This window comes from Spinacia oleracea, chromosome 2 (assembly GCF_020520425.1).
Source record: "Spinacia oleracea cultivar Varoflay chromosome 2, BTI_SOV_V1, whole genome shotgun sequence".
NCBI classification, from domain to species: Eukaryota; Viridiplantae; Streptophyta; class Magnoliopsida; order Caryophyllales; family Amaranthaceae; genus Spinacia; species Spinacia oleracea.
Genome location: NC_079488.1, coordinates 78,458,730 through 78,477,536, shown reverse-complemented (window position 1 = coordinate 78,477,536; position 18,807 = coordinate 78,458,730). Strand labels below are relative to the sequence as shown.

At 39.2% G+C, this 18,807-nt stretch overlaps 1 protein-coding gene across 1 annotated transcript; it reads right to left on the bottom strand.

Moving 5' to 3' along the window:
• Positions 1-275: 275 nt before the first annotated feature.
• On the bottom strand, positions 276-3,820 carry LOC110797618 (zinc finger CCCH domain-containing protein 39). The gene is made up of 2 exons (XM_022002727.2): positions 2,600-3,820; positions 276-841 (listed from the first exon to the last, which is right to left on the bottom strand). Exons 1-2 carry the CDS (start codon positions 3,390-3,392, stop codon positions 588-590), a joined length of 1,047 nt encoding a protein of 348 aa, XP_021858419.2. The 5' UTR covers positions 3,393-3,820; the 3' UTR covers positions 276-587.
• Positions 3,821-18,807: the final 14,987 nt, after the last annotated feature.

Here is an 18,807-nt window from a genome sequence, read left to right as displayed (position 1 = left end):
TAAAAGTTATCCATTTTTTAGTGATAAATTTTTTCATTTTAATAAAACTTATTTCTTCAAAATCACTAATAATGTATAAAATTAATCATTCAACTCTTTAAAATGTTTATCTATCAACGTTTTTTTTACAAAAATAAAAGTTAATCAAAACTAGGTTAAAGTTACAAAAAATGGTTAAAAGTTATCTTGGTGTACAATAAATTTATTGTGCACCTAGTGCGCGCAAGACCTTTTGAACTAGTAATGAATCAAGATTTTGAGAACGGGGACAAAAATAAGAGCAATCATTTATTGTAATTCCTATATTATGAGCTGAGTATACCTCTGACGTCTGAACTAAGCTATAGTTGCCTGTATATATTACAACTTGCAAGTCAAAATTCACAAACCAAAACTCCTACAAAAACTTTGGTTAAGAAATAACCAAAAACTGAAGAGAAAAATAAAACAATAATAACCTACCCCCTCGACTAGAAAAAATGAAAACACAAGCAGAAAATTCTATTGAAAAAATATCAATGATGATATTGATGAATACCTATAGACATTCAAGTTGTAAATTCTAGCAAAACTTAAACAAAAAAGACTCAGCTTTCCACTTTACTATTAGGCAAGTAGAGGGGCAAATCATCGATCCAATCCCCATAAATGCGATTAATCTTCTTGGTTCCGTTCCATTTCAAGAGGCACTTCTTCCCCTGGCCTTCTTGGCCTGAGGGAACTCCGTTATCATTTTTTACGGGAGTTGGATCATTAACAGGAGCAGAAACAGATTTAAGAGGAGCAGAGCTCATTGTCGCCGTTTCAGCATCAGCAGGATGACCACGAGGCAGCAACAACTCTGGAAAACAAGCAGAGCCTGATGTCAGAAAAAAGTGTTCATTGGATTCATGCTTAGAAATGACAGGATAAACCAACTAAATACTACAGAAGCCTATCTTCCATGAATCGGAATTCTATCTGGTGACTGGATGGACCAGTTACCACGGGATTTAAAGGGGTTTTTTGGGATGGTGTAGCAACAGGGGAGAAACTCTCTTTTTCAATCACCAAAACCGGTATACATAATCAAAGCTAATCATGAAGAAACATACTTCGTATCCCTCAATTTCTATCAGCAAAATCGATTTACATAATCAATGTGATTTATAAACAAACAGAACACTCATTTTCTATCACCTAAATCGATATATATAATCAATGCAATTCATAAAGAAGCCGATGTAGCTCATGTCGGAACTCAATATCTTCAGAAAGCCATAGAGGGTCAAAATATCAATATCAACCAAGCATTAATCAGAAGATAAAAAGTTTACCCAATACAACAACAAAAACTCCCACTATGAATCCAGTATTTTTCCCAACATCTCAAGGGCCTAATTGTAGTGAAGTTCTAGTCTTCTCCCTAACTTTAATGCCTAACTATAGCTGGGCAAGCAGTCTTAGACCAACTATATAGACCAACTAATTTCTCACAAGTTATAGACCAAGAGTTGATCATGGTAGGATAGAATCAACGAAAAGCATCAACTTTCAATCAATAATTGTTTTCTTATGCAACCAAATTACTTTCAAACAGGAATATGATATTGTGACCAGGGCGGATAAGATGCCCAACTTAAGATGGCAACCTCCTAATTTGACAACAAAATTCTACTTCCACAATCAATATATAAAGATTGAATGATTCACCGATTAACCTTCTAAAACCTCTAGGTCTAAAAGGTATATTACATACAAATCGGATCTAACAGTAATTGACCCTCAAATACTCCACAAATCACAAATCTGTCTTGCCTTATACGTAGTTCCTAAAAAGGGCAATTGCATTTTAATCAAGTCACGGGTAAAAAGGTATACTCACCAAATCAACAATCGACCCTAATTTAACAAGATGGAAAACTTAAAGATGGCAATCTCCTAATGCAACAAGTAATGATTGATTGACGACAAAATTCTACTTACACAATCAATAGATAATGATTGAATGATTCGCCAATTAACCCGCTAAAACCCCCCGCCATAAAAGGTACATTACTTATGGCTTACGAGTTACGAATCGGATCACAGAATAAGTGTCTCTAAAATGTTCCTCAAATCATAAATGTCTTACCTTTTATGTTGTTCCTAAAATGGAAAATTGACATTTTGCTCATGAGCAAGCAGGTATAATCACTGGTAACAGAATCAATAATCGACCCTAAGGTCCCTAACATGTTCCTTAGTTAGGCAAGCAGGACTAATGAAAGTAAATAACAAAAGCTATCCAATGCAATTCTCATAAGTCTGTCTTAAGCTCCATAGAGGAATACCAAAGGAAACAATTGACCTAATTTCCACAAGATAAACCCCACAGAGATCCTGATAACCCAACACTCCACCTTCTTACCACATGAGACATCTATGATTTTAACACATTTAACATATCATCAACCATTGATCAAGAGCAAATGACAGATACCCATTCTCAGCAACATATTGAAAACAACAAATTGCAGCAAGAACATCATGAATTAGTATAGTAATACAAATACTACATATATGCAATTTTCATAGGGTTTTATTGAGACAATTACTACAAATTTGTCATGATACATACCTACATGTCCATGAGCAAAATGGCAATTGTCCCCAAAAGGGCAGAGCCCTGTTGTTTCAAACTTGGTACATAGCTTTGTTTTCCAATAAACAGGCTTCGAATTCCCTCTCATGACATCCATACCACCATTACCATTCGCCGCCATCCGATGAACATCATATTGATCAGGAGCCCTAGGTTGCTGCACCATTGGTGGCCCTGTAGTACCAATGCTGATTGCAGAGCTCTCCCTAGAATTCTCCCTAAATCGAATCGGAGTTGGCTCCCTAAACTTAGCAGGCTCTTTGTGAAGAAAATTACACCTCTCCCCATAAGGGCATTCTTCCCCATTGTAAAATTTCTTGCAAAGCTTCATCTTATGAATGATCCTATCGTCATCCTCCCAGTTTTCACTCCCACCATTCCCTCTATCCTCGGTTCGCCCGCCCACGAGTTCTTGCCAATTAGGAGGAGGCTTCCTCAAGTCTTCTTCCCCATGAGCAAAGTTACAGTTCTCGCCGTTTCGACATTGACCCATCCTAAACTTTGCACACAACCTGGTTTTAAAGAAGATTTTTCCGGTTGGCTGATTGACAGTGGGGTTCATCTGGGGTGGTGTTCTATGAGTATGGTTGTTGTTGGATAGGTTATCAGAAGAGTTCTTAACCCTTTTCAATGGCGGATGATCATGATCAAATTCTGAATTTACCTCAGGTTGTTCGTTTGAAGCAGGAAATTGAGGCCAAAATCCCCCCATTGAATCTACCCCATTAGAGAAAGGGGCAAACGATGAAAAAGAATCAGAGAAACTCATCCTGTTGAAATTTGAGATGCAAAATCAATCAATATCAACAAACCCAGATCAAAATTAACTAAAGATTCAAACTTTCTTATATACCCACTAATTAAAACCAACCAAATTCCTAAATTAAAGGGGACAAAATCAAAGAATTCGGAAATTACAACGAAGATTTGATAAGAGGGAATCAAAGAATTGAATAATTGAATTAATTGAGAGATGATTAATATATATAAATCTCCAGATTAGTAAAAACAGAACATGGATAGTAGTGGGTAGAATATATATTGGACGAAATATGGGAACCCCAAATTGAAAACCCTAGCCGCCTTCCTCTAGAATTTGACAAAGGGAAAATTGCAGAGAAAAAGGTGGAAAGATAAAAGGAAAAACCCTAAAGCCCTTAAACCCTAACGGCTCATTATCTTAATTTACGCCATTATCCTCTCCAATTTACTTAATTTAGATTGTTCTGTTCTTCTAAACTTTTTTTTTTTTCTTTTTCTTTTTTCCTTTTTCTTACCTTATACGGAAGTGTATGTTTTGGGCCCTTCTTGAGCTAGCCCGACCCAACTTCTCTTTGCACTCTAAATCTAACTTATCAAAAACCGACCCGACTCGAACTCAATTTAACAAAAATCGAAGAAATTCGATATTCTTTTTAACGCGTTTGATCTGCAGACACAACCGACCCGAAATCACTAAGTCATTACGGAGTTACTCCCTCCGTGTTTATTTTATTTAAGAGATACATTTGGCCAGGCACGGTTATTAAGAAGAAATTAAATGAAATAAAATAATAAAACAAATGGAGTTGGATAGATATTTTAATAATTAAACAATGAGATTGGATATCGTGGGACCCTTCACGACAGCGTCTGGAGGCAGGAAGTTCTTAATTGTCGTCGTAGATTACTTCACGAAATGGATAGAGGCTGAGCCGATAGCAAAGATAACGGCCAACCAGGTACGAAAGTTTATCTGGAAGAATATAATAACAAGGTTCGGAATACCGACAACAATAGTACTCGACCACGGGGCCCAATTCGACTGCACACCTATCCGAGCTTTCCTGGCAGAATACCGGGTCAAATTCTTCTACGCCTCAGTCTGCCACCCCCAAAGCAACGGCCAGGCAGAGGCCGCTAACAAGCAGATACTCACGGCACTAAAGAAAAAACTGCCAACAAGCTACCGGAACAGCTAAGACTTTGTATGTAAACCAACGTGAAGTGCGGATAATGGTTGTATTTGCACATTAGTTTTGCACTTTGCTGATACGTTGCTAGTACAATTTATGAGTTTATATGTATGCCTTTTCCTCCACTTTGGTGTCTCATATGCTTGTATCTAATGTCTGATTAACACTTTGTTTGTCAGTGTCATTTAAATTTGTGATATGTTACCTGCAACTTCAATACAAAGATTAAAATGGGTGTGGATATAATGGCAAAGTTTTTCAGTTAGGCTGCTTTTACAGAGATCTCTTTCTTTGGTTTGATACATTAAGTTGCAATGTTAGTGATTGAAGGTACTGTGTTACTTTAGATTGGGATGAAAAAACCAAATACCTGGAATAACTAGACTATGAGCACTAATAATACTCCCTCCGTCCCGGAATACTTGACCTATTTTCCTTATCGCGTCGTCCCTTAATATTTGACATGTTTCTAAAAATGAAAATATTCTAACAATATTATATTATTTCTCACTCCACCCCTATTAATCCACCTACCCCCTACTCCATACAAAAAATAATTAAAAATTCAACCCCCACTCTCCCCCAACCCCACTCCTTTACACATTTCCCACTAACTACATTAAAATAATACCCCATTATCAACTACTACCTATTAAATTAAATAAGTCAATTCAAGTCCCTTAAACTTTGTGCTGGTCAAACCGGGTCGAGTATTCCGGGACGGAGGGAGTAGTAATTGTTAGATAATAGTCTTCTATTTGTGAGTGTGGTAGTATTCTCCCATATGGAAGAAATATGAAGTTTATGATGTCTTTAAATAGACCCATGTGCATAGTATATTAAATATGTGGTGGGTTAAGTTGTTGGGCCAAATGGAGCATTGGGCTTTGGTGTGCTAGTATTGGGTTGGTAATATAGCTATATATTACTAATCAAGACTTAGCACTTGGCACTTGCACGGTTATTTAATGACATAATTAATGTTAATCTTTTTGCGGTTATTAGTTAATTAATATTTCGATATTAATTAATTATTTATTTTAAATAGGATAATAACAAAGAGCGGTTATTAGTAACTGCCATATGGTTTCCTATTTAATCTAATGCACATTGATTATGTTAATCACGTTTTTTCATATTTATCATAATGTCAGTTTCTTCAAAAATACTTGTTCATGGAGAATGGTTTAATTTGCTGTAATCCGTTCTTGATTAGGGAATCCTGGGGGTAGATTAGCTTTGAATCCCATCAGCAATATAGTGGGGGCTAATATTATCCTTAGGACAGATCGAGATTATCTCGTCCTAATTAATTTTGATTTTCGTTTTTCATAATTCAAAGTTTCGTATTGAACAGTAATGTAATACCAATTGAGGTTGACATGAGTGGTAAAGGGCCTCTTGCTCATTAACCAAGATCTCGGGTTCGAGCCTTGGGAATGGAAAAAATCTCAACTGGGAGAGATGCTGCCCATCGAGGTACCCATGCAAACTCCCGCGGAAGATTAGTCCACTCGCCGAAGGCGGTGGGAACTCCTCGTAGTAGAACCAAAAAAAATAATAGTAATGTAATGAAAGTGCTATTGGCCACTTCACTTGTGCGACACTATTTCCCCTTTCATTGTCCGGTACCTTTCTTATGTACTCCCTCCGTCCCTTAATACTCGCACCGGTTTGACCGGTGCGGAGTTTAAAACATTTGAATTGACTTATTAATTTAATGGTGTTAGTTGGTAGTGGGGTTTTTTTTTAATATTGTTAATGGGAAATGTGTAAGAGGTGGGGAGTGGTGAGTGGAGGATGTCAATTTTTAAATAATTTTTTGTAAGAATAGGGGTGTAGGTGGGGTAGTAGGTAAGTGTGAGAAATAATATAATATGGATAAAAATTTCCATTTATAGAAGTGGTGCAAGTATTAAGGGACGGCCCGAAAAGGAAAGCGGTGCGAGTATTAAGGGACGGAGGGAGTAGCTATTTGTTACGATAATATATACGGAGTATATTATGTTAATATTTAATATTGTAATATTCTAGATATACGAAGTTACTTAATTAGCCTTCCCGTGTAATATATATACGTTGAGAATTAATGAGAAGGGGACGAGCTTGCATATTATTTGTCATGGTATCATGAGCCTAGGTTAAAAACCCTAGTATTTTTTTCCGCACAATATTTTTCGAAGTCAACGGGATTTGAGTATTTGAGAAATTCAGGTTGCTGCAAATTAGTGAGGAGTACGTGGTTACATACTATCTTGTACGCAATTTTGTGTTAGGTTATGATACATATGACAATTCATAAATCATGCGGAAAAAACCATAAAGCCAGGAAAACATATTATTTACACATAATCATTTAGCATAGTTTAGATGCATACTCTTTGTTGCGTGCCTTCCCTAGCTGCGCCCGAACCGAACAAGAACAAGTCTTTAGGACTCCAAGTGTCGTCCCTCCGTAGATAGTCCACAACACGTCCGGATCCGCCTTAAGATTGACCAACTAGAATCGCCCTTAAGGTACTACTTATTTTCGGCTAAATGGGCAAGAGTTATGGCTGATTTTTTTGCTTAAAAATCCTAGCTTTGAATACTTGAAAAGTTATGTATAAATAATGACCCTAGGCCCTTATTTATAGAGGTATGGAAAAGGAATTGGAATCCTATTAGGATACTAATTTATTTAATTAGAATCCTGCTAGGACTCTATTTAAATAAACTTTATCTAATAGGTTTAGGATTTAATCTTTTATCGAATCCCGATAGCTTTAGGATTCGCATACGAGCATCGCACGAGCACCGTACACCCGCGCAGGCCTTGCGTCCCACGCTGAGCGCACAGCGCTCGGCCCATGCTACTGTCCGCGCGCGCCCATGGCTTCGGCTGGGCCTGGCTTGCGCTGGGCCTGGTCGAGGCTTTGGCGTGTGTTGGTGATGCGTGTGGCTTGCTGGGCGATGGCCTGGCTTCGTGCTGGGCCTTCGTCTAGCGAGCCTCGTCCGATGCTAATTCGTACGATACGCTTTCGATTAAATTCCCGATTCCGGAATTTATTTCCGATACGAACAATATTTAATATTTCCGATTCCGGAATTAATTTCCGTTTCGAACAAATATTTAATATTTCCGTTTCCGGAATTATTTTCCGATTCCGATAATATTTCCGTTTCTGACAATATTTCCGTTTCCGGCAATATTTCCGATTCCGGCAGTATTTCCATTTCCGATAATATTTTCCGATACGTACCATGTTTCTGTTTCCGGCAACATCTACGACTTGGATAATATTTATATTTCCGATACGATCCATATTTCCGTTTCCGGCAATATCATCATTTCCGGAGTATTCATTTCTTGCCTGTGACGATCTCAGCTCCCACTGAAACCAAGATCCGTCGATTCCGAATATCCATAGATGGAGTATTTAATGCCATTAAATACTTGATCCGTTTACGTACTATTTGTGTGACCCTACGGGTTCAGTCAAGAGTAAGCTGTGGATTAATATCATTAATTCCACTTGAACTGAAGCGGCCTCTAGCTAGGCATTCAGCTCACTTGATCTCACTGAATTATTAACTTGTTAATTAATACTGAACCGCATTTATTAGACTTAACATTGAATGCATACTTGGACCAAGGGCATTATTTCCTTCAGTCTCCCACTTGTCCTTAGGGACAAGTGTGCATTTCCTAATTCCTTTGTCGCTCGATGCTTGCTCTTGAACATAAGGTAAGAGTTGTCATCCTTATTATGTCCAGAGGTGTTCCTCGGTTTCAGAGTTCAACTGATCAAATAAACAGATAATCATAGCCTATGATTCATCCGAGCACGGCCATGCATTTCACAGTTTCTAGCTCTCCGAGTGGCCTTGTACAACTTTTAAGCATCTCATCCCGATTTATGGGAGGACAATCTCAATCTTGCGATCTTGAGATTAGACTTCGTTTGATAGGTGATTACCTGAGCGTTGCCTTTATAGCCTCCTTTAACGGTGCGACGGTTGGTCAACGTCAAAGCAATCAGTTCTCAAACAAGTAATCTCAAATCACTCAGGTATTGAGGATTTAGTGTCTAATAATTTTAATGAAATTTACTTATGACAGATTTTCATCTCTTACAGTAAAGTTTCATAGGTCTTGTCCGATACTAGTCTTCCCAAAGTAAGTATCTATGCAAATGATTATGACATTGCCATGTCCACATAGTTCAAGAAACAGAACTACTAGTCATCTTGCATTCTAATCGTCTAACGTTTTCTATGCGTCCAATTTTATAGAAAACTCCGACTAGGGACCATTTTCAACCTTTGACATTCAAGTTCACTTGATAGACATTTCTTAGTCACAGGACTGGTCCTGACAGTCTATCTTGAATATATCGTCAAATTGAAGGGACTCATCATTTAATAAACCACTAATTAAATGGAAAAATGAATTCTTTTCATTTGTTGTGAATGGTTAACCAATAATGTTTTACAAAGATTTAAACTCTAAAACTTTAAAACATTAAACAGGGATATCAAAGCCATTCTCCAATATGCTTGATTCCCATAGCTGCAGTGTGCGAGTTGTGCTTCGCTTGCGGCAGAGGTTTAGTCAATGGATCTGATATGTTGTCATCAGTTCCAATCTTGTTTATCTCGACTTCTTTTCTTTCAACGAACTCTCGTAGAAGGTGAAATCTACGAAGTACATGCTTGACTCTCTGGTGGTGTCTAGGCTCCTTTGCCTGTGCAATAGCTCCGTTATTATCACAATACAGGGCCATTGGTCCTTTAATGGAGGGGACTACACCAAGTTCACCTATGAACTTCCTTAGCCATATAGCTTCCTTTGCTGCTTCATGTGCAGCAATGTACTCCGCTTCAGTTGTAGAATCCGCAATGGTGCTTTGCTTAGCACTTTTCCAGCTTACTGCACCCCCGTTGAGGCAGAAGACAAACCCAGACTGTGATCTGAAATCATCTTTGTCGGTTTGGAAACTTGCGTCCGTATAGCCTTTAACAATTAATTCATCATCTCCACCATAGACCAGGAAGTCATCTTTGTGCCTTTTCAGGTACTTCAGAATATTCTTGGCAGCAGTCCAATGTGCCTCTCCTGGGTCTGACTGGTATCTGCTCGTAGCACTGAGTGCGTACGCAACATCCGGGCGTGTACATATCATAGCATACATTATTGAACCAATCAATGATGCATATGGAATCCCATTCATTCGTCTACGCTCATCAAGTGTTTTTGGGCACTGAGTCTTGCTTAGAGTTATTCCATGAGACATGGGTAGGTAGCCTCGCTTGGAGTCTGCCATCTTGAACCTATCAAGCACCTTATTGATATAAGTGCTTTGACTAAGTCCAATCATCTTTTTAGATCTATCTCTGTAAATCTTGATGCCCAATATGTACTGTGCTTCTCCTAGATCTTTCATCGAAAAACATTTCCCAAGCCAAATCTTGACAGAGTTCAACATAGGAATGTCATTTCCGATAAGTAATATGTCATCGACATATAATACTAGGAAAGAAATTTTTCTCCCACTGACCTTCTTGTATACACAAGATTCGTCTGTGTTCTTGATGAAACCAAAGTCACTGACTGCTTCATCAAAACGTATATTCCAGCTCCTGGATGCCTGCTTCAATCCGTAGATTGACTTCTTTAGCTTGCATACCTTTTTAGCATTCTTTGGATCCTCAAAACCTTCAAGCTGTGTCATAAACACAGTTTCTGTTAAAACGCCGTTTAAGAAAGCAGTTTTGACATCCATCTGCCATATTTCGTAATCGTAATATGCAGCGATTGCTAACATTATCCGAATAGACTTTAGCATTGCAACTGGTGAAAAGGTTTCATCGTAATCCACACCGTGGACTTGCCTGTAACCTTTTGCAACCAATCTAGCTTTGAAAACTTCAAGTTTCCCATCCTTGTCCTTTTTCAGTTTGAAAACCCATTTGCTTCCAATGGCTTGGTAGCCATCTGGCAAATCGACCAAATCCCATACTTGGTTTTCAGACATGGAGTCTAATTCAGATTGCATGGCTTCTTGCCATTGCTTGGAGCTAGGGCTCGTCATAGCTTGTTTGTAAGTCGCAGGTTCATCACTTTCAAGTAATAGAACGTCATAGCTCTCGTTCGTCAAAATACCTAAGTACCTTTCCGGTTGAGATCTATATCTTTGCGATCTACGCGGGGTAACATTTCTAGATTGACCATGATTCTCACCAGATTCTTCTAAAGATCTCTGAGTTTCATCCTGAATGTCATCTTGAGCATTTTCTAGAGTTTGTTGTTCGACTCGAATTTCTTCGAGGTCTACTTTTCTCCCACTTGTCATTTTGGAAATGTGATCTTTCTCCAAAAAGACACCATCTCGAGCAACAAACACCTTGTTCTCAGATGTATTGTAGAAGTAATACCCCTTTGTTTCCTTTGGATAGCCCACAAGGATACATTTGTCAGATTTTGGATGAAGTTTGTCTGAAATTAATCGTTTGACGTATACTTCACATCCCCAAATCTTAAGAAAAGACACATTTGGAGGCTTTCCAAACCATAATTCGTATGGAGTCTTTTCGACAGCTTTAGACGGAGCTCTATTTATAGTGAGTGCAGCTGTATTTAGTGCATGTCCCCAAAATTCTAATGGAAGTTTGGCCTGACCCATCATTGACCTGACCATGTCTAGCAAGGTTCTGTTCCTCCGTTCCGACACACCGTTCCATTGTGGTGTTCCAGGAGGAGTCAATTCTGATAGAATTCCACATTCTTTCAGATGGTCATCAAATTCATAGCTCAGATATTCACCGCCTCTATCAGACCGCAGTGCCTTAATCTTCTTGCCTAATTGATTCTCTACTTCACTCTGAAATTCCTTGAATTTGTCAAAGGATTCAGACTTATGCTTCATTAGGTAGACATAACCATATCTACTGAAGTCATCAGTGAAAGTGATAAAGTAGCTGAAACCACCTCTAGCATTTGTACTCATTGGTCCACATACATCTGTATGGATTAAACCCAATAGTTCATTTGCTCTTTCTCCAACTTTAGAGAAAGGTTGCTTTGTCATTTTGCCAAGTAAACATGATTCGCATTTACCATAATCCTCTAAGTCAAATGGTTCTAGAATTCCTTCCTTTTGAAGTCTTTCTAAGCGTTTCAAGTTTATATGGCCTAATCGACAATGCCACAGATAGGTGAGATCTGAATCATCCTTTTTGGCCCTTTTGGTATTTATGTTATATATTTGTTTGTCGTGATCTAATAAATAAAGTCCATTGACTAATCTAGCAGATCCATAAAACATCTCTTTAAAATAAAACGAACAACTATTGTCTTTTATTAAAAAGGAAAATCCCTTAGCATCTAAGCAAGAAACTGAAATGATGTTTTTAGTAAGACTTGGAACATGGAAACACTCTTCCAGTTCCAAAACTAGCCCGGAGGGCAACGACAAATAATAAGTTCCTACAGCTAATGCAGCAATCCGTGCTCCATTTCCCACTCGTAGGTCGACTTCACCCTTGCTTAACTTTCTACTTCTTCTTAGTCCCTGTGGATTGGAACATAAGTGTGAGCCACAACCTGTATCTAATACCCAAGAAGTTGAATTAGCAAGTATACAGTCTATAACGAAAATACCTGAAGATGGAACGACTGTTCCGTTCTTCTGGTCTTCCTTTAGCTTCAAGCAATCTCTCTTCCAATGCCCCTTCTTCTTGCAGTAGAAGCATTCGGATTCAGAAGTGGGTTGACTGACCTTCCTCTTTACAGATTTGGCGCCAGTTTACTTAGTTGGGCTGGCCTTGTTGCCACCTTTCTTAGCATTCCTCTTCTTTCCAGATTTCTTGAATTTGCCCCCACGCACCATAAGCACATCCTGCTTATCACTTTTGAGCGTCTTTTCAGCGGTCTTCAGCATACCGTGAAGCTCAGTGAGCGTTTTGTCCAGACTATTCAGACTATTCATGCTATGAAGAGAATGGAGGATGGTGTCTATAGCCATTTCCTGAGAAAATTGCTGATCCAGCCGACTCATATTCTCAATGAGTCCAATCATTTTGAGAACATGTGGACTTACGGGCTCGCCTTTCTTAAGCTTGGTCTCAAGAATTTGCCTATGAGTCTCGAATCTTTCGACTCGAGCCAGATCTTGGAACATGTTCTTTAACTCACTGATGATTGTGAAAGCATCTGAGTTGATGAACGTTTTCTGCAGATCTGCACTCATGGTGGCGAGCATTAGACATTTCACATCCTTGTTGGCATCAATCCAACGATTGAGGGCTGCCTGAGTGACCCCGTTGCCTGCGGCTTCGGGCATCACCTCTTCTAGGACATACTCCTTTTCTTCCTGCATAAGAACTATTTGCAAGTTCCTTTGCCAGTCAAGGAAGTTTTTCCCGTTCAACTTCTCCTTTTCGAGAATTGATCGAATGTTGAATGAATTTTTGTTTGCCATATTTAAAACTACAATTGAAAAGAATAAACAAATAAATAACCATTCACAGTTTCTCTTAATAAACTTAAATTCTAGCATACATGCATAATTCAATGTTTATTAAGCATTTTATTCAAGTTATGTGTTCCGGCAGGTGTGAATAAAATGATTCCAAGATCCTAAAATCATTGAAGAACTAAGCACAGTTTGTCGACTTAATCCTAAAACATCTTAGGTAAGCAAAAGCCTTTTGCTAATAGTCTAGAAACTATTCTTGGTTGATAGGTACGTCTAAGAACTTATTAGGTAAACCTATCGATTTTGCCACGACATAAAAGGACTCCTTACTTATATCGTTGAGTTTCACCAAAACTAACATGTACTCACAATTATTTGTGTACCTTGCCCCTTTAGGACCAATAAGTAACACCTCGCTGAGCGAAAACTATTACTAGATTGATGTAAAGGATATCCAAGCAAGTGTATATTTTGGCATGGCACCTTTTATCTCAATTTTTAAGTTTGGAACTTAAGGCTCTTACTATGTTGGTTAGATTTTAAGTGAACTAAAATCCTTAATCATGCAACATAATCAAGCTTTTGATCTCATGCATTTTAAGACATATTTAAAAGCAATAAATAACTTAAAACATGCATAAGATAAATGTGATCTAGTATAGCCCGACTTCATCTTGAAGCTTTAACTTCAAAGTCCGTCTTGAAAATCTCCGTGGGAGGCACCATTTTCTTCAAATAGAATAAGCTATAATTAAAACTAATTACAACTATTTGATGGTACGCAGAACATATTTGAATTGGAAAACAACTTTGGTCCTTTAGACTAATTACATTCAAATTAATGGTACGCAGACCATATTTTCTATCCTATTTGGGCCATACTAGTCACTTCATAACCTGCAAAACAGTACATATACAATATATATACCATTCATCCATTCATTAACATGAATGGCCCACATAGCTGGTTAGTAAAACACATTATGCATCACATAAACATTTGCATCAATTAATCAAGGGCACCAATAATCTACAAATTATTCAGTCCTTATTAATTCTAATCAAGTTGTTTTAACCTTAAGGTTTTGTAGACCTAATCAAGAGTTTATGACTAAAAGGGGCTCCCACTTAAACCAATAAATTCATATGCTTTACTAATTTTAAACATAAAAATGTATTTCTAGTCTAACCGGAAACATACAAATTTAATTAAAATTTAAAGCTCATATAAATTTATAATTGAATCCATAAAGTTTAATTTAATTTCAGTCGTATTTAAATTAATTCATGATTTTAATTTTAGTAAAATAATTAGAATAAATAAAATTTATTATAATTACAATATTCAAAATTAAAATCCAAGAAAATAATTTAAATTATTAATTTTAAAATTAATTAAAATTACGTAAACTGAAAATTTCAAATTAAAATTTCAAAACGATCTAATCGCAACGCAACAATCCCACGCAACGCACGCCCATGGGCCACACGCACACAGCCATCGCTGGCCATGTGCGCGCAGCCCATGCGCTGCCTCGCATCGCTGCTGCTCACCATCGCAAAGCATCACGCGAGCTGGTGCTCGCTGCGCGCCCCAGCGCTCGACGCACGAGCATGCTGCCGCAACCCATCGCTGGGCGCAGCGCTCGTCGCACGTCGCAACACGCACCCGCACGCCATCGCTGGGCGCAGCGCTCGTCGCACGCACAACAAGCACTTGCACGCCATCGCTGGGCGCAGCGCTCGTCGCACGCACAATAGCGCTCGCACGCCATCGCTGGGTGCAGCGCTCGTCGCATGCACAATAGCGCTCGCACGCCATCGCTGGGCGCAGCGCTCGTCGCACGCACAATAGCGCTCGCACGCCATCGCTGGGCGCAGCGCTCGTCGTACACACAGCAGCGCTCGCTGCGCGCGAGCGATCGATGCTTGGCGCAGCACTCGTGGCACGCGAGCTTACGCTCGCTGCGCGCGAGGCTCCGCACGCTTGCGCGAGGCAGTGCGCGCTGTGGCGCAGCTCGCTTGCTGCCCACATGCGACTGCTCGTGCCTTGCTCTCGCCCTCGCCCATTCGCCCATTGCACACAGCCCACGACACAAGGCAGGGCTGCTGCCTTGTGCTCGTGCACCATGGCCTTGCTCATTGCATTCGTACCGCATGGGCGATGAGCTCCCTTGCTCGTCGTCACATGCCCGCACTATACAACACCCCTTAAGGGTAACACGTAGCGTCCATTGCTTTGTGCGTGCAAGTTATATGAGCGAATCGCATAAAAATTTAAAATTTATATTCAAAATTAATGACAAATTAATAAATAATATTAATTTCATAATTTTAGGGCGAAAAATCGAAAATTTATTATTCAATTGATTTCCGATTAACATGGATTCAAGTCTAGGTCATAAAAAATTTAAATTTAACATAAATTTACAATTTTTATGGTGGTTTTTAATGATAGGTATCTAATTAAATTATAATTAATTATGAAAAACAAATCAATTCTAAATTATTCGAATTTCAACAAATTAATCATAATTACAAATTAGGTTGTATAATTAACAAGTCTAGGCATTCATAATTGTTAAACATATACTGTAGGTCAATCAAAAATTCAAGATTTATCAACAAGAATCGCAAATACTTAATTTAACATCTTAAATTTACAAACTTTTGCGTTCGAAAAACTAAAACCTCCGAAAAGTCATAGTTAGGCTTCGAATTTGAGAATTCTGGGTTCGGCCGAAAAAAAAAAAATTTGTCAAAATTTTAGAATGTCTTTTACATGCGGAATTGACACAAAAGTCACTCGATTTGGATGAGTAACGAAGAAACTGCCGAAAAACTGCGTACGTATAATTAAATAAACGCAATTTGCAATTAGTTAACAATTACGAAAATTAATCACCCCTTTTAATTCTTGCAAATTTGTAATATTTAACCATGTTCATGCAATTTAGATTATGAAAATAATAAGAGGCTCGTGATACCACTGTTATGTTATGATACATATGACAATTCATAAATCATGCGGAAAAAACCATAAAGCCAGGAAAACATATTATTTACACATAATCATTTAGCATAGTTTAGATGCATACTCTTTGTTGCGTGCCTTCCCTAGCTGCGCCCGAACCGAACAAGAACAAGTCTTTAGGACTCCAAGTGTCGTCCCTTCGTAGATAGTCCACAGCACGTCCGGATCCGCCTTAAGATTAATTAACCAACTAGAATCGCCCTTAAGGTACTACTTATTTTCGGCTAAATGGGCAAGAGTTATGGCTGATTTTTCTGCTTAAAAATCCTAGCTTTGAATACTTGAAAAGTTATGTATAAATAATGATCCTAGGCCCTTATTTATAGAGGTATGGAAAAGGAATTGGAATCCTATTAGGATACTAATTTATTTAATTAGAATCCTGCTAGGACTCTATTTAAATAAACTTTATCTAATAGGTTTAGGATTTAATCTTTTATCGAATCCCGATAGCTTTAGGATTCGCATACGAGCATCGCACGAGCACCGTACACCCGCGCAGGCCTTGCGGCCCACGCTGAGCGCTCAGCGCTCGGCCCATGCTACTGTCCGCGCGCGCCCATGGCTTCGGCCGGGTCTGGCTTGCGCTGGGCCTGGTCGAGGCTTTGGCGTGTGTTGGTGATGCGTGTGGCTTGCTGGGCGATGGCCTGGCTTCGTGCTGGGCCTTCGTCTAGCGAGCCTCGTCCGATGCTAATTCGTACGATACGCTTTCGATTAAATTCCCGATTCCGGAATTTATTTCCGATACGAACAATATTTAATATTTCCGATTCCGGAATTAATTTCCGTTTCGAACAAATATTTAATATTTTCGTTTCCGGAATTATTTTCCGATTCCGATAATATTTCCGTTTCTGACAATATTTCCGTTTCCGGCAATATTTCCGATTCCGGCAATATTTCCATTTCCGATAATATTTTCCGATACGTACCATGTTTCCGTTTCCGGCAACATCTACGACTTGGATAATATTTATATTTCCGATACGATCCATATTTCCGTTTCCGGCAATATCATCGTTTCCGGAGTATTCATTTCTTGCCTGTGACGATCTCAGCTCCCACTGAAACCAAGATCCGTCGATTCCGAATATCCATAGATGGAGTATTTAATGCCATTAAATACTTGATCCGTTTACGTACTATTTGTGTGACCCTACGGGTTCAGTCAAGAGTAAGCTGTGGATTAATATCATTAATTCCACTTGAACTGAAGCGGCCTCTAGCTAGGCATTCAGCTCACTTGATCTCACTGAATTATTAACTTGTTAATTAATACTGAACCGCATTTATTAGACTTAACATTGAATGCATACTTGGACCAAGGGCATTATTTCCTTCATTTTGTTGATTGTTCATGGCTAAAGAGGACGATGTCTCTAAGCCAGAGGCGCTGGTGGATCTTGACTATCATCTAGGATCAAGCGATGGTCCGGGGGTCATGATTACGCCGGTGAAATTGAAGGGGGCGAGCAACTACGATGAGTGGGCTAAGGCAGTGCGTCGTTCGATGATTTCTAAATTCAAATTTGGGTTCCTTGATGGTACAATTTGTGAACCAACATCCGATCCCCAAAAGATGAAACATTTGGTAGCAATTAATTCATTGTTGGTATCTTGGGTTACGAATACGGTCGAGGAAAATTTGAGGTCCACACTTGAGGATTTTGATATGGTGAATGAACTGTGGATGCATCTGAAAACGCGATTTTGCGTTGTGAGTGGTACACGGGTATGTCAGATTAAGAATGCCCTGAGTGAGTGCAAACAGACCTCCACGGTGCCCATTGCTGAATTCTATGGTCGCTTGTCGAAGGTGTGGAAGGAATTCGTGCAATTTACGCGGGTGGCGAAGTGTTCATGTGGTGGTTGCAAGTGCAACATTGCGGGGCAGATAAGTGACATTCGAGCTGAGGATCACTTACATTACTTTCTGATTGGTCTTGACAATCACTACGATGCTATTCGTTCACAATTATTGGCTCAGTCACCTCTTCCCTCTGTTGATGAGGCGTATCAGTCAGTCACAAACACCGAGAGGATCCGCTTGAAGGGTGCTAAAGACAAGGACAAGGTCATGGCATTTAAGGTGGAGTCGATCGCTAAGCCGAGAACTGCAGATTTGGGTGATAAGTTTTGTCACCACTGTAACAGGGAAGGACATACGGAGGAGAGTTGCTATCAAATCATTGGCTTTCCTGAGTGGTGGGACGAGAAAAAGCATGGTGGCAGGGGTCCTGGACGTGGAGGCAGAGGGGGTAGTGGACGTGGTGCACGTGCAGGCAGAGGGAACCACCGTGCCAATGTTGTGACTGTGGCAGCAGGTGTGGGCAGTAGCACTCAGCAAGCTGGAACAACAGATATAGTGCAAGGTCTTTCGGGTGTGTCGAGTGATCAAGTGCAACAAATAATGGATATTCTGTCGAAGCCCAAGCCTAAATTACAAGGTAATGTGGAATTACAATGGATTGTAGATACAGGTGCTTCGAATCATGTGACGGGTAATCTGTCATTGTTGAGGAATATCACCACATCGGGAGATTGTCCGATAGTTTTACCAGATGGCGAGACGGCAAACTCGAATCAATATGGTTCTGTGACATTGGAGGGTGGATTAATACTTCGTAATGTTTTATTTGTGCCTAAATTAAACTGCAATTTAATTTCTGCATGTAACTCAATTAAGTGACGAATTAAATTGTTCAGCTCAATTTACTAACAAAATATGTGTGATTC

Coding starts and splice junctions, on each gene's coding strand:
- LOC110797618 (XM_022002727.2), bottom strand. CDS start 3,392: ATGAGTTTCTCTGATTCTTTTTCATCGTTTGCCCCTTTCTCTAATGGG. Junction 842..2,599: donor TTTTGCTCATGGACATGTAG/GTATGTATCATG, acceptor CTTGTTTTCCAG/AGTTGTTGCTGCCTCGTGGT.